The 12,031-nt window shown below is 37.9% G+C and overlaps 1 protein-coding gene across 5 annotated transcripts in view; it reads right to left on the bottom strand.

Moving 5' to 3' along the window:
* The window catches only part of ARHGAP32 (Rho GTPase activating protein 32), a 194,354-nt gene that overhangs the window by 42,211 nt on the left and 140,112 nt on the right, over positions 1 to 12,031 (bottom strand). For all 5 annotated transcript variants that reach the window (XM_088832350.1, XM_055415880.2, XM_088832349.1 and 2 more), the window contains one exon: positions 10,413 to 10,494. In XM_088832350.1, the coding sequence (XP_088688476.1) occupies positions 10,413 to 10,494 (82 nt within the window). The remainder of the gene's footprint in view (positions 1 to 10,412; positions 10,495 to 12,031) is intronic.

Here is a 12,031-nt window from a genome sequence, read left to right as displayed (position 1 = left end):
CCTGGGTTTGATCCCTGGGTTGGGAAGATGCCCTGGAGAAGGGAAAGGCTCCAGTATTCTGGCCTGGAGAATTCCAGGGACTATCCATGGGGTCACAAACAACAACTGAGCGAGTTTCACTTTCACATTACTTCCTAATGAACCCCTCCCTGACCACTACACTCTCCTCCTCTGAAATTACAGCCCCACAGGAACCACATGCCAGTACTTTCTAACCTCACTTCTAGGCTTCATTTTTCTCCACAGCACTTACCTACCTTAGTGTATGTTTAATGTGCTTGCCTTTTTCTTTCCCATTCATCAACTTGAATACAAACAGCAAAATGACAATATTTTTGTTTGTTGCGTCCACTATTTTAGCCCTAGTACTCAGGATGCACTCAGTAAATGTTTGATCACTGAAAGAATGAATAATGGAAATGACCAGAAATGGAAAAGTTGCTTTACATATGGCAAGGATTAGACTGAACCTATCCCAAGCACTGGCTAAGGCCTAAATAGAAGTTTAGGAAATATCTTTGATACTAGTAGTAGAAATTATTCTTATTCATAATTATTGATCAACTGTTTTAAAACAAATGCTATGTATAAAGGATGCAAATTAATATACAATAGAATATCTATCCAGAAGCAATTCTAGGTGAAGGAAAAAGTCACACAAAAAGTGAAGTATAAAATTCAAAATAAGCTAACTTATTACCAAACTCTGTTTCCAAATGAGTGACACAAGAAACAGCTACTGTAGGCTGTAGTCTTTTGTTATAGTCTTAGGACCAGTATTATGGAATTACCTGGGAGCTTCTTAGACATACAGAACATCAGGCCCCACCCTAGTGAATCACGATCTACAGTTTTTAACTCTCTCTCTCAGGCGGACTGAATGTACATTCAAGTTTGTGAAGCAGCGGCCAAGGAACCTCCATGAAGAACAGAGTAACTCATCTCACGCAGAAGAAAAACCACAGGCATAGAAGCGGGGGAACCCAAAGTACAACCAAGCAGAGAATAAGGAAACATATTATTGATGCTGAGTAGAGATGAGAAACAGGAAAAACAGGTTACAAACATAAATGTTCCAGTATTTTATGGAGCATCTTAAATTCCAGGCTAAAGGTTTAGTATATAATTCTGGCACAAAGGGAAATCACTGAGGTTTTCTGAAGTCAGGGATTACATGTTATAAAGGTTGTATCCTAAAGTTTTATTTTGGTAGTAAATATTAAGATAGACTAATTCCACAGGCATTAATTGTGTATCCGGTGTGCACATACCCTGTGGGGGAGACAAGGATGAATGAGACACATTTGTCACCAGTGAGGAGATGGCAACTTAGTGAGCAAGGGAAACAGCTGCTATTAGATCTGACACGGGGGCAAATAGGACGCAGGCCTGGGGATAATGGTCAGGGAGAGCTGGTCAGGGAGAGACAGGCCAGGGAGAGCCAGTCAGTGGAGCTTTCATGCATAAGAAGATTATGGCCTGAGTCTAAATACAAGGAAAATGTCAACTCGGGGGGAGTGGGAAGGAGGGCATTTTGACTGCAGGGGCAGCAGGAGCAGAGGGAAAGCTACATGATCCCATGGTATGCTCTGAGGACACAAAGCTGAGCCCAGCAAGCACAGGGAAAAAGAGCAGAACAGAGGAGGAGGAGGGCTGAGAATGACACAGCAGAGTAGAGTCTGGAGGTACGTTTCATGTGCAGTGAGGTGCAATCGAAAGATATTGTTTAAATTTATTAGAGAGGCTTAGAAAGAATGATGGCTGAAACAAAACTAGCGAATGAGTAGGTTCTGATTAGCACTCATCTTCATTTCCCCTTTAACACATCTTTTGCCCTAATTACTGTTCTGTTCATTTACAGAAATACATTTTTATTTTCTCTTGTAATAAAACCAAAAGATATTAAATAAATAATTTGTTTTGGGAGACGAAACAATAAACTTTACCTCTATTCAGTGTTCTGTGGTGGGAAAATTCTGGTTTTTGAGTTTAACAATCGCAAATGAGTTTAATCCACCTGGTGCAAGGCCAGGGCTACTAGGTGTGGGCAGTGATTACCAGGAGAGGTCAGAAGACTTCTCAAGGCCAGCTGTGAAACCTCGGGCACATGGTGGAAGTCTTTCTGAGTTGTTCTACTAGTTAAAAAGCGGTGTGTGGGGAACAGAAATACATTCCGCATACTTAGCATCCTGCAAGGCTGTATCGAGATTCAAGGTCCAATATAATAAAAATATAGTATTCGAAAAATCTAAGGCACCTACAAACATGGGGTGTTTTAAATTCTCTGTTTTTCCCTGAGAGTGAGAAAAGTATTATCTTGATGTATCTATGTATTGGGAGAGAAAAATACCTGGCAATTCTAGCATTTTGAAACTCCTTTAAATCTTAGAGCAATGCCTCCTAAGGCACTGATTTTAATATCTGATTCTTAAGACATCTGCCTCCAGAGTGATAAAGGAAGCATGTGTTCAATGGGAAGAATATTCTCTACAATGTTCCACGTGGGGTGAAGTAAAAACCGGAACCTTTTCACTTGTTATAGAGTGGCTGCCTCATGCTAAAGTGACATGTGAGGAAGCATGGTTACAGAAGAGCAAAGTGCTGCAAACTCAAAGAAAGAAAACAAACAATCCAGCAGCAAACAGATGAACATAAAGGAAAAAAACTATAATTAGGCAAAATTGCAAATAAAATAACAGCAATAACAAAAACAAGATTCTGAAGGGCCAGTTTTCTAAACGAATACAAGGACTTTTTAATTTCAAAACTACTCTACAAATTCAGGTTGTTTTATAAACTACTTCTTAAATGAATGTAAGGATTTCATTAGCATTACATTTGATCACTGTCTTTCCCCAAAATGAAAACCTCAGTTCCTTCTATGTCTGCTAACAAAAAAAAATTTATGATGCAAACTGTATTCAAGTGACCATCCAAAGAAGCTGCCTTCCACACCATGGGCCCATGAAAGCGAATGTAATTTGTTTGTTACAGGTATATTGTGAAATATTTACATATAAATTTATACCAACAAATAACACATTAAATAAGTTATATACATAAACTAAATAGACCTAATTTTAGACACTCCTGAATTTAAATGATATAACATAGTAGATAACCATAAATCGATAAAATAATAATGGCTGATGGTGATTAAGTATCCAGGGGGCTTTAAATGCTTTACGTCTAAGCTTCAAATGAATCTTGGCTCACTTCCTAGATGAGGAAATTAAAAATCAGAGAAGCCAAATGACATGCACAGGGACAGTAAAACATGGCACAGGGATTAAACCCAAGGCTGAAGCCTGTGCTCTCACCTCTCTGTCCTGTTTTTCACATAGGTATATAAACTAAATAAAACACATCTGCATTAAATCTGCTTTCACAAAATACCTATTTATGGGGTGGTTGCATTAAGACCTTAGAAATTACCTATTTGGACAGGGTGGAGTGAAGGGGAGATTATAGTCTATAAAGAGTAATATATGATCAGTGTAAAGGAGTTAAATAGTACGGAAGCAAATGGAAAAAAAAATGTCTGTTGCTATATTTGCAATCTCATGTGCCTCTCCAGTGAGGGATGCATCCTCCTGATCCTCTATGAGTTTACAATAGGACTGTACTGCTCTGTGATTTGCTCTTTCATTTAACAACAATTCACAGAATAAAAAACCCTGGGTGAGCACATATGCTTCTACTTCATTCTTTTGAGGGCTGCAGAGTACTTCACAGTACAGAAGTATAACATCTATTTTGAGAATGTGATTTTCAACCTTTGTGTATTAAAGCAATACCGTAAGGAGGATTTACCTGGATGGGAGGTATATTTAAAAAACATGAAGTGACCAATTAAAAATCGACAAAGGACTTGAATAGACATTTCTCCAATAAGCTCATGAAAAGATGCTCTGTGTCATCACGCTTCTGTATAATCACCACCTGGACCAACAGAGCATTACCAGCACTTCCAGATCCTCCCTCCTACCCACCTGCTCACTGTCCTCTCCAGAAGTACCACTGCCTAAACTTTATCACCACACAATAGCCCCCAACTCTATGACTTTGAACTCTCTCCTTACATATATGGGATTATACAGTGTAAGTATGTAGGTAAATTAAGCTTCTTTCCCTCAATATTTGTGTGGTATTCATCCATGTCATTGCACATAGCCATGACTCATTTCATTTTCACTGGAGGAATCCACTTAATGAACATGCCTTTATTTATCTATCCCACTGTGGATATACCTTTGAAATTCTTTAGTTTTTTGACAATTAGGAATAAGATTGCTGTGAACATACTACATATATACCTAAGAGTGGGGCTGTTGGGTCACAAGGTATATACGTGTACAACTTAGTAGGCAGTGTCAAACACTGCTTGTCCCACATCACACTACCCTGCAGTACATGGGAATTCCCATTGATTTACACCCTTGCCAACTTTGGGTATTGCTACTCTCAAATTTTAAGCATTCTGGTGAGTATGTTTTCATGAGTTAATAAAGTTTTGATCTGCATTTCCCTAAAGACTCATGATGTGGAACAACTTGTGGTGTGACTATTCAGCATTTTGATATCTGTTGCTCAAGTTTTCATGCAATTAAAAAAAAATCAGTTTATTTCTCCTTTTCTGATTCTTTACACACTTTGGTTATGTGACCTTGGTCAGATAAGTGTGCTGCAAATATCTTTATCACTTTGTGATTTGCCCTTTTCACTATCTTAATAGTATATTACAATTTACTTTCTGAACTTTAAGTTTAATAATTAAGCTTTTCAGTTAGGATTACTGTTTTATGTATAACCCAAGATCATGATAACCACTCCAGTATTCTTGCCTGGAAAATCCCATGGATGGAGGAGCCTGGCAGGCTACAGTCCATGGGGTCGCAAAGAGTTGGACATGACTGAGTGACTTCACTTCTTCACTTCAAGATCACAAAAATAGCCCATGAAGATGTTCCACTGTATTCTCTTCTAGAAGTTTTGCTGTTTCACCTTTCACATATAGATCTATAATCTTCAAGATCTAGCACCATTTACTGAAATGACTGTCCTTTTCACAATGCTCTACAGTGCATAAATCAAGGATCTACTAATATATGTACACAGGTTTGTTCCTGCACTCTGTTCTTTATCGCTATTCTATTTGTCTATCCTTGTATCAACCTCAGTATCTTAATCAGTGAAGCTTTAATAGTAAGTCTTGATATCTATAATATTAAGTTTCCACTATTTTGCTCTTCAACATTGTCTTAGGTATTTTGGGCTCTGCATTTCCGTACAAATTTTAGAATCTACTTAGAATCAGTTGTCAATTTCAGCACAACTCCTAACTTAAAGCTCGGGGCATTATCAACAACTCGGCCCTACTGGGCTTCATGCGTTGTTCTGAAAGCACCAGGACTTTTTCTGCTCCATCAACTGATACCCTGAGAGTTCAGGTCCCCACACACTGGGTCACTTCTCTGGATTTCCTTCTTCTGCTTCATCTTAGCTCAGTAACTGTTCAGTACCTTATTAACTCTCCAATGCTTCAAAGAGACTATATTATATTTTTACATTTCTGTCCAGATTTTCTGTTTTCAGAGGGGAGGTTTGTCTAAATCCTCTAGTCCTCCAGTTTTAGAAGCTCATGCCCATAAAGTAAGCTTTTCTTTTCTTTTCTCTTCACTCTTTCTCCACTTCTGCCCACTCCTTCCCTCCCCAAACTCTTTCTTTCTTTCTGGAAGAAAAGGTGGATAAGGTGGGAAGATGGGATTCAACCATGGAAATTAATAAAGACCAAATGTTGACCCTAGAAAGAAAACGCCTGCTACGAGAACTGGAGAATTCATTAGATGGGCTTCAGAGAGGCTGCACAGAGAGAAGAGGTCAGCAGAAAGCACAGGAGCTGGAGAGAGGACGGTGAGCCAACATCAGAAGGGGTGGAGGAGGAGAGAAGAGAGCAAAGGAAACATCTGCGGAGGCAACAGCTGAGAAGACTGAAAACTTGAAGAAAGACATCAGTAAATAACTGCTCAGTAAATGCCAAGCAGGAGACACACACAGAAGTTCCTTCCTCTGCCTCCCACTCACCTCAGCCTCATCAGCTGTCAAAGCAGAACCTGTGGGGACGGAACAAACGCCAGTTTCTTTGGAACAAGCCTTTACCTTTCTTCCTCTTAACTCTCCTCCCCACCTCCCCACCCCACACACGCCCTTTTCCTTAAGGTACCATGGATACGTGCTAACTTGGTCAGGACATGGTGATTCATTAACTTCATTTTTACAGACACAAATAATTGGTCATACTGAGAACATTAAGAAGAGTTTCAAAGGGAAAATTTTCCTTATTGCCCTTGTTGTGCAATAATATAGAGAGCTTTAAGTTGCAGTCTCAAACTATAGCTCCATCTTTCAGACCTGGTATCTCACAGTGACAGATGGCAATGTTAAAAATAAATAGAACATTCAAGTTATTTGTACTGAAGGCAAAGACAGTTTTAAAGTGTGAAACAAGCCTGAGGCTGATAGAACTCACATTATCCTTTTCAAAATGTATTAAGAATGCATATTTGCCTATGCCAACCCTGCAATGTTGCCCATCAAAGATAAAATATTAGCTTTTGAAGGTGTGATGTCATTATACATCACTACTAATTTAGAATTAACAATGCCACACAGGTCTATTCATAGAAACCCATTTTCCAGAACTGTCAATAACTGATTAACTTTCTCAAGTCACGATTAGAAATTCACTTTCATATTCAGAACATGAGAAAGTATTTGACACAATACCAATATTAAGCTAATTTTTAAAAACAGGTTACAGTATATCTGAGGTAACATGATCAAAGATAAGACTTTATAATTAAGAAACATTATATAGCTCATATAGCAGAAATACATGAAAATAATATACAAGAAATAAACGTAAATTTTTGATATAGAATTTTGGTAACTTTAAAGCAGTGACCACAAAAACTCATGATCATCTCAGATGGATAAAAAGTTTCAGACAGGGCTTCCCTGGTGGATCAGTGGTGAAGAGTCCATGGGCCAATGCTAGAGACATGGGTTCGATCCCTAGTCCAGGAAGACCCCACAGGCCATGGAGCAACTAAGCCCATGAGCCACAGATATTGAGCCTGTGCTCTAGAGCCTGGGAGCCGCAAGTACTGAAGCCCGCACGCCCCAGAGCCCATGCTGCAAAAACTAGAGAAGCCACCGCAACAAGAAGGCCACAAACCACCACTAGAGAGTAGCTCCTGCTCTCCGCAACTAGAGAAGGGCGCATGCCGCAAGGAAGACCCAGCACAGCCAGAGATAAAGCTCACATTACAAAAGATGTCTGACAAAATCCAACACCCTTTGCTGATAAGATCATTCAACAAACTAGGAACTGAAGGGTACTTTGTCAACTTGACAAAGGGCACCTATGAAAACCGCACAGTTAAAAATGTTTACATAGCAACAAACAATTAGGTGACTTCTTCTAAAAGATCAGAAGTAAGACAAGGATGCCTGTTCTCAAAACTTCAACACTGTAACACATCCAGGGCAACTGGGCAAGAGTAAGATATAAAAAACATCCATATTGGAAAGGAAGAAGCAAACATGTCTATTCACAAATGACATGATCTTATATATAGAATATACCAAGAAATCTACCAACAACCTATCAGAATTCATAAACATTTCAAGTCTCAGGATACAAGATTAAGATACAAAATTAATTGCATTTCTATGCACTTGCAATGAACGAAAAGAAAATGAAACTAAGAAAACAATTCCATTTACAAAAGCATCAAAAGAATAAAAATAACTTTAACAAAAGATATGGAGAACTTTAAAAAAAACTACAAAAAGTTGAATGACATGAAGGATCTAATCAAATAGGAAAAAAATCCCATGTTCAAGGACTGAAAGACTTAAATACTGGCCGGAAGGTAATACTTTCCAAATTGACATGTAGAGTCAATAAATCCCTATCAGAATCCCAACCATCTTCTTTTAGAATTAACAAGATGATTCTAAAATTCATGTGGAATTGCAAGGCACCTGAAAAAACCAAATCAATCCTGAAAAAGAATAAAGTAGGAGGACCTCCTAACAGCAAAATTTACTACTAAGCAATGGTAATCAAGACAGGGTGGTACTGGAATAAGAACAGACATATAGATCAATGGAACAGAACTGAAAATGTAGAAATAAATTCACGCATCTAAGGTCAACTGAATTTCTACAAGAGAGTCAAGTCAATTAAATAGGGAAAAAATAACCTTTTCAACAAATCATGCTTGGATAACTGGATATCCAATGGACTTGGACCTCAAAACCACACAAAAATTAACTCAAAATGGGTAGCAGGCTAAAAAGGAAAATCTAAAACTATAAACTTCTTAGAAGAAAATACAGAAGTAAATATTGACCTTGGGCTAAACAATGCCTTCTTAGATAAGACATCAAAAGCATAAGTGAGAAAAGAAAAAAATAAACTGAACTTCATCAAAATTAAAAGCATTTATGCTTCAACAGATATCATCAAGAAAAAGAAAGACAAAACACAGAATTTGAGGAAATGTATGTCTGCAAATCACATTATCTGATAAAGGACTTGTATGTGGAATGTATAACATGACCCAATGGTAAAAAGACAACCAAATTAAAAAACAGGCAAAGGTCTGAACACTTCTCCAAAGATACACAGATGGGTAATAAGTAAACACATAAAAAGATGTTCAACATTATTAGCCATCAGGGAAATGCATATCAAAACCATAGAGACGTATCACTTAATACCCACTAAGACAACAATAACCAAAAATACAGTAGCAAGGAAATAGAACAATTTGAATTCTCATATACACTTCTGGTGGAAGTGTAAAACAGTGCAGCTGGTTTACAAAGGTAAACCAGTTTAGCGGTTCCTCCAAAGGCTAAACATAGAGTTAGCATATGACCCAGCAATTCTACTGCTACATACATACTCAAGAAATGAAAATATATATCTATACCAAAACTTGTACACTAATTCTTGCATTATTCATAATAACCCCAAATGGAAACCCAAAGTGAATGAATAAAATAAATACTGTATATCCATACAATGCAGTACTATTTAGCCATAAGAGAGAATAAAGCACTGATATATGGATGAACCTTGAAAACATTATGCTAAGTGAAGGAAGCCAGTTACTACAAGACTACATATTGTATGATTCATTTCATTTGTGTGAAAGGTCTGGCTCAGAGAACTCTAGAGACAGAAAATAGATTAGTAGTTGCTTAGAGCTCTGATGCTGGGAGGGATTGGGGGCAGGAGGAGAAGGGGACGACAGAGAATGAGATGGCTGGATGGCATCACCGACTCAATGGACATGGGTTTGAGTGAACTCTGGGAGTTGGTGATGGACAGGGAGGCCTGTTGTGCTGCGATTCATGGGGTTGCAAAGAGTTGGACACGACTGAGCGACTGAACAGAACTGAACTGATCTGAGAGCTGGGGCAAGGGAGAGGAGAAGCAGTGTCTGCTAGTGGGCACAGAATTTTTTTTCAAGCTACTGATGCGACATTTCAAAAAGAATAGAAAACTACAGCCATCACAACACTAACGAATAAGTAAGTTATCTCTGACAAAGTTGTTTTATGCATAACCAGCTTGTCCAAAGAAGGGGGATTTCATAGAGGATAAAAATGCCTTGAAAAGAGACTGAGAATCTCAGTGTGAGGGGAGAGTAGGGCAGGAGAAATCCATTTGATCACTTCCGCCTCCTTCTAAAATCTTAATTCTTTGTTTTTATTTTCTTTCCAAAAATTTACATCACATTAAAAACTTCCTGATGAAGTATTCTATAAAATTCATCCAGATTAAGTCACCCCAATAGAAACAAAAGTTTCCACGGTTTTGATTTTTACTCCCTGCAACACACTGCTTTATGTATCTGCGCAATATGCCACACACTTATGCAGCACTGTAAACACATTATATAAGTAATAAGAAATGCTGTTCAAAATAATTTGGATGTTCACAGGCACTGATGAGATGTACATTCCCTTCATTTATTAATTTTCAGCTAATCATATTATCTCCATGTCAGGTCCTTAAACCTGGCATTTTCTTTTATCATTTTGCTCATTAATTAGCTACATTCCTACTATATAATTGCAAAAGCAAACAATGACAAAGCTTAATGGAGCAAACAGTTCTTAAAATTGCCTAAAATTCTGAATGCATGTAAACCTTTGTGAAATGATCAACAGAGAAAAAAGAATACACTAAAAATCAAAATCACATTAAAATTAAGAATGCATATTATGACAATGAACACAACAGCCAAACAAGCTGCATGCCTGACTGGAAGAGAAAATCTGGATCTTTAAGCAGTGGGTAAATAACCACACTAACGATAAAGAGTACTCACCTGGTTTTGGCACTGAGTTGGTCACTGACTGGGGAACTTTCTGATTAATTAACTCAACACAGTGTCCAGGGAAGAGTCCCACCTAAAGAAGAAAGGCAGCAAAGAGAGGATTCTAAACCAGGGAACAAACCAGTGTGTGAGCATTGCCAATTCAATTCCAGTAATGTGCTCCACAGCCCCTCCCAGCGATTCTGCTATCACTGATGATGCCAATTATACAAACAAATAATAAAACAATCTGTTGCTATGAGTATATAGAGTGATGTGTTTTATTTGCCTAAAAGTCTGTCTTCTTTTCTAGTTTTAGCTTTTAATTTCCTAAACTTCTTTTACTCCAATTAAAATATTTAATTTGATACCAAGCTATGCATGGCAAGAGGTATAAGTTATACCTGTTAATAATTTACTTTGCTGAAATTTCAATCCAGTTGTGTGAACACTTCTACTGCCCACTTTCATATTTACTGACTTCTCTATGATTTTTTGTAAAGCAATACTAAACCACATTCAACTTTTTTTGTGTATTTTTTCTTCATTCTCTCACAGGTTCCGTGAAAAATGACAGGACTAAAGCAACCTGATGAAACGACTGCTCACTTAAAATTCTGGTATTCATTCTTGGTAAAAAGTCAGAAGTGTGTGGATAAGTGGGGAAGTAAGAGAAGAAAACAACCAATCTCGGCTTTGAAAAAGTACACCAAATTGACCTGGTAGCAAATTGTTTGTGGTGTGAGGAAGATCCCCAAGGAGCTGTGCTAGGAAAATACTGAGCTCTAGATCACCCAGAGATACTGCATAGCCAGCAGAATGAATACAGATATGAAGATCCGGAAAACAAAAGTAAAAAGGAAATTTTTACCAATATTTATAGATGTTTTCTTAGATAGGAATATGATTGGGCTGCCAAGCAGCAGATGTTAAAGCTGAAACAAGAAAACTACATCATTTTGTACATCCCTCTGTTGACAGACTCTGGGGAAGAAAGGAACAGCCTTCCAAGAGTCTGACTCATTGTGAAGGTCTGAGCTGTATAATTTTCATCTGCGTGGGAGTATTTCACATACTAATTTGCTGCATTCTTATTTCAATTTCTTGATCGATATTCTATGTTAGCTCTTAAAATTATGAAGATGGAACCAGTTATCATGAGTTGAAAAGGGCTTATTAATAAACTATCAGCTTGTTTGAAAGATTTGAATTTGGATCTTAAAGTTCCTATATGCACAGCCTTCTAAAATGATGCTGTAAGTATTTGTTTTATTGGTGAAATTCTATACCATATTTTACTCAACTTCCTATTTAACTAATCAACAAGTAGAAATTCTTCCAAGATTGGTTAGAACCAGATGAGAATCAACTTGAAAAATCCTTCTCATTCTCTCTTACACAAATCACTTCTAAGAGAATCACTTATAGTTAAGTGTAGCCCCAGGATTGGGGTTTCCGAGGTGGCTCAGTGGGTAAAGAATCCACCTGCAACGTAGGCGATATGGGTTCAATCCCTGGGTTAGGAAGATCCCCTGGAGGAGGGGATGGCAACCCATTGAAGTATTCTTGCCTGAAGAACTCCATGGACAGAGAAGCCTGGTGGGCTACAGTCCATGGGGTCACAAGGAGTT

Source organism: Moschus berezovskii, chromosome 25, assembly GCF_049115385.1.
Source record: "Moschus berezovskii isolate FMDL1 chromosome 25, NW_MosBer_1.0, whole genome shotgun sequence".
Lineage (NCBI taxonomy): Eukaryota > Metazoa > Chordata > Mammalia > Artiodactyla > Moschidae > Moschus > Moschus berezovskii.
The sequence above is the reverse complement of the archived record's forward strand: the minus strand, read 5'-3'. Positions and strand labels throughout refer to the sequence as shown.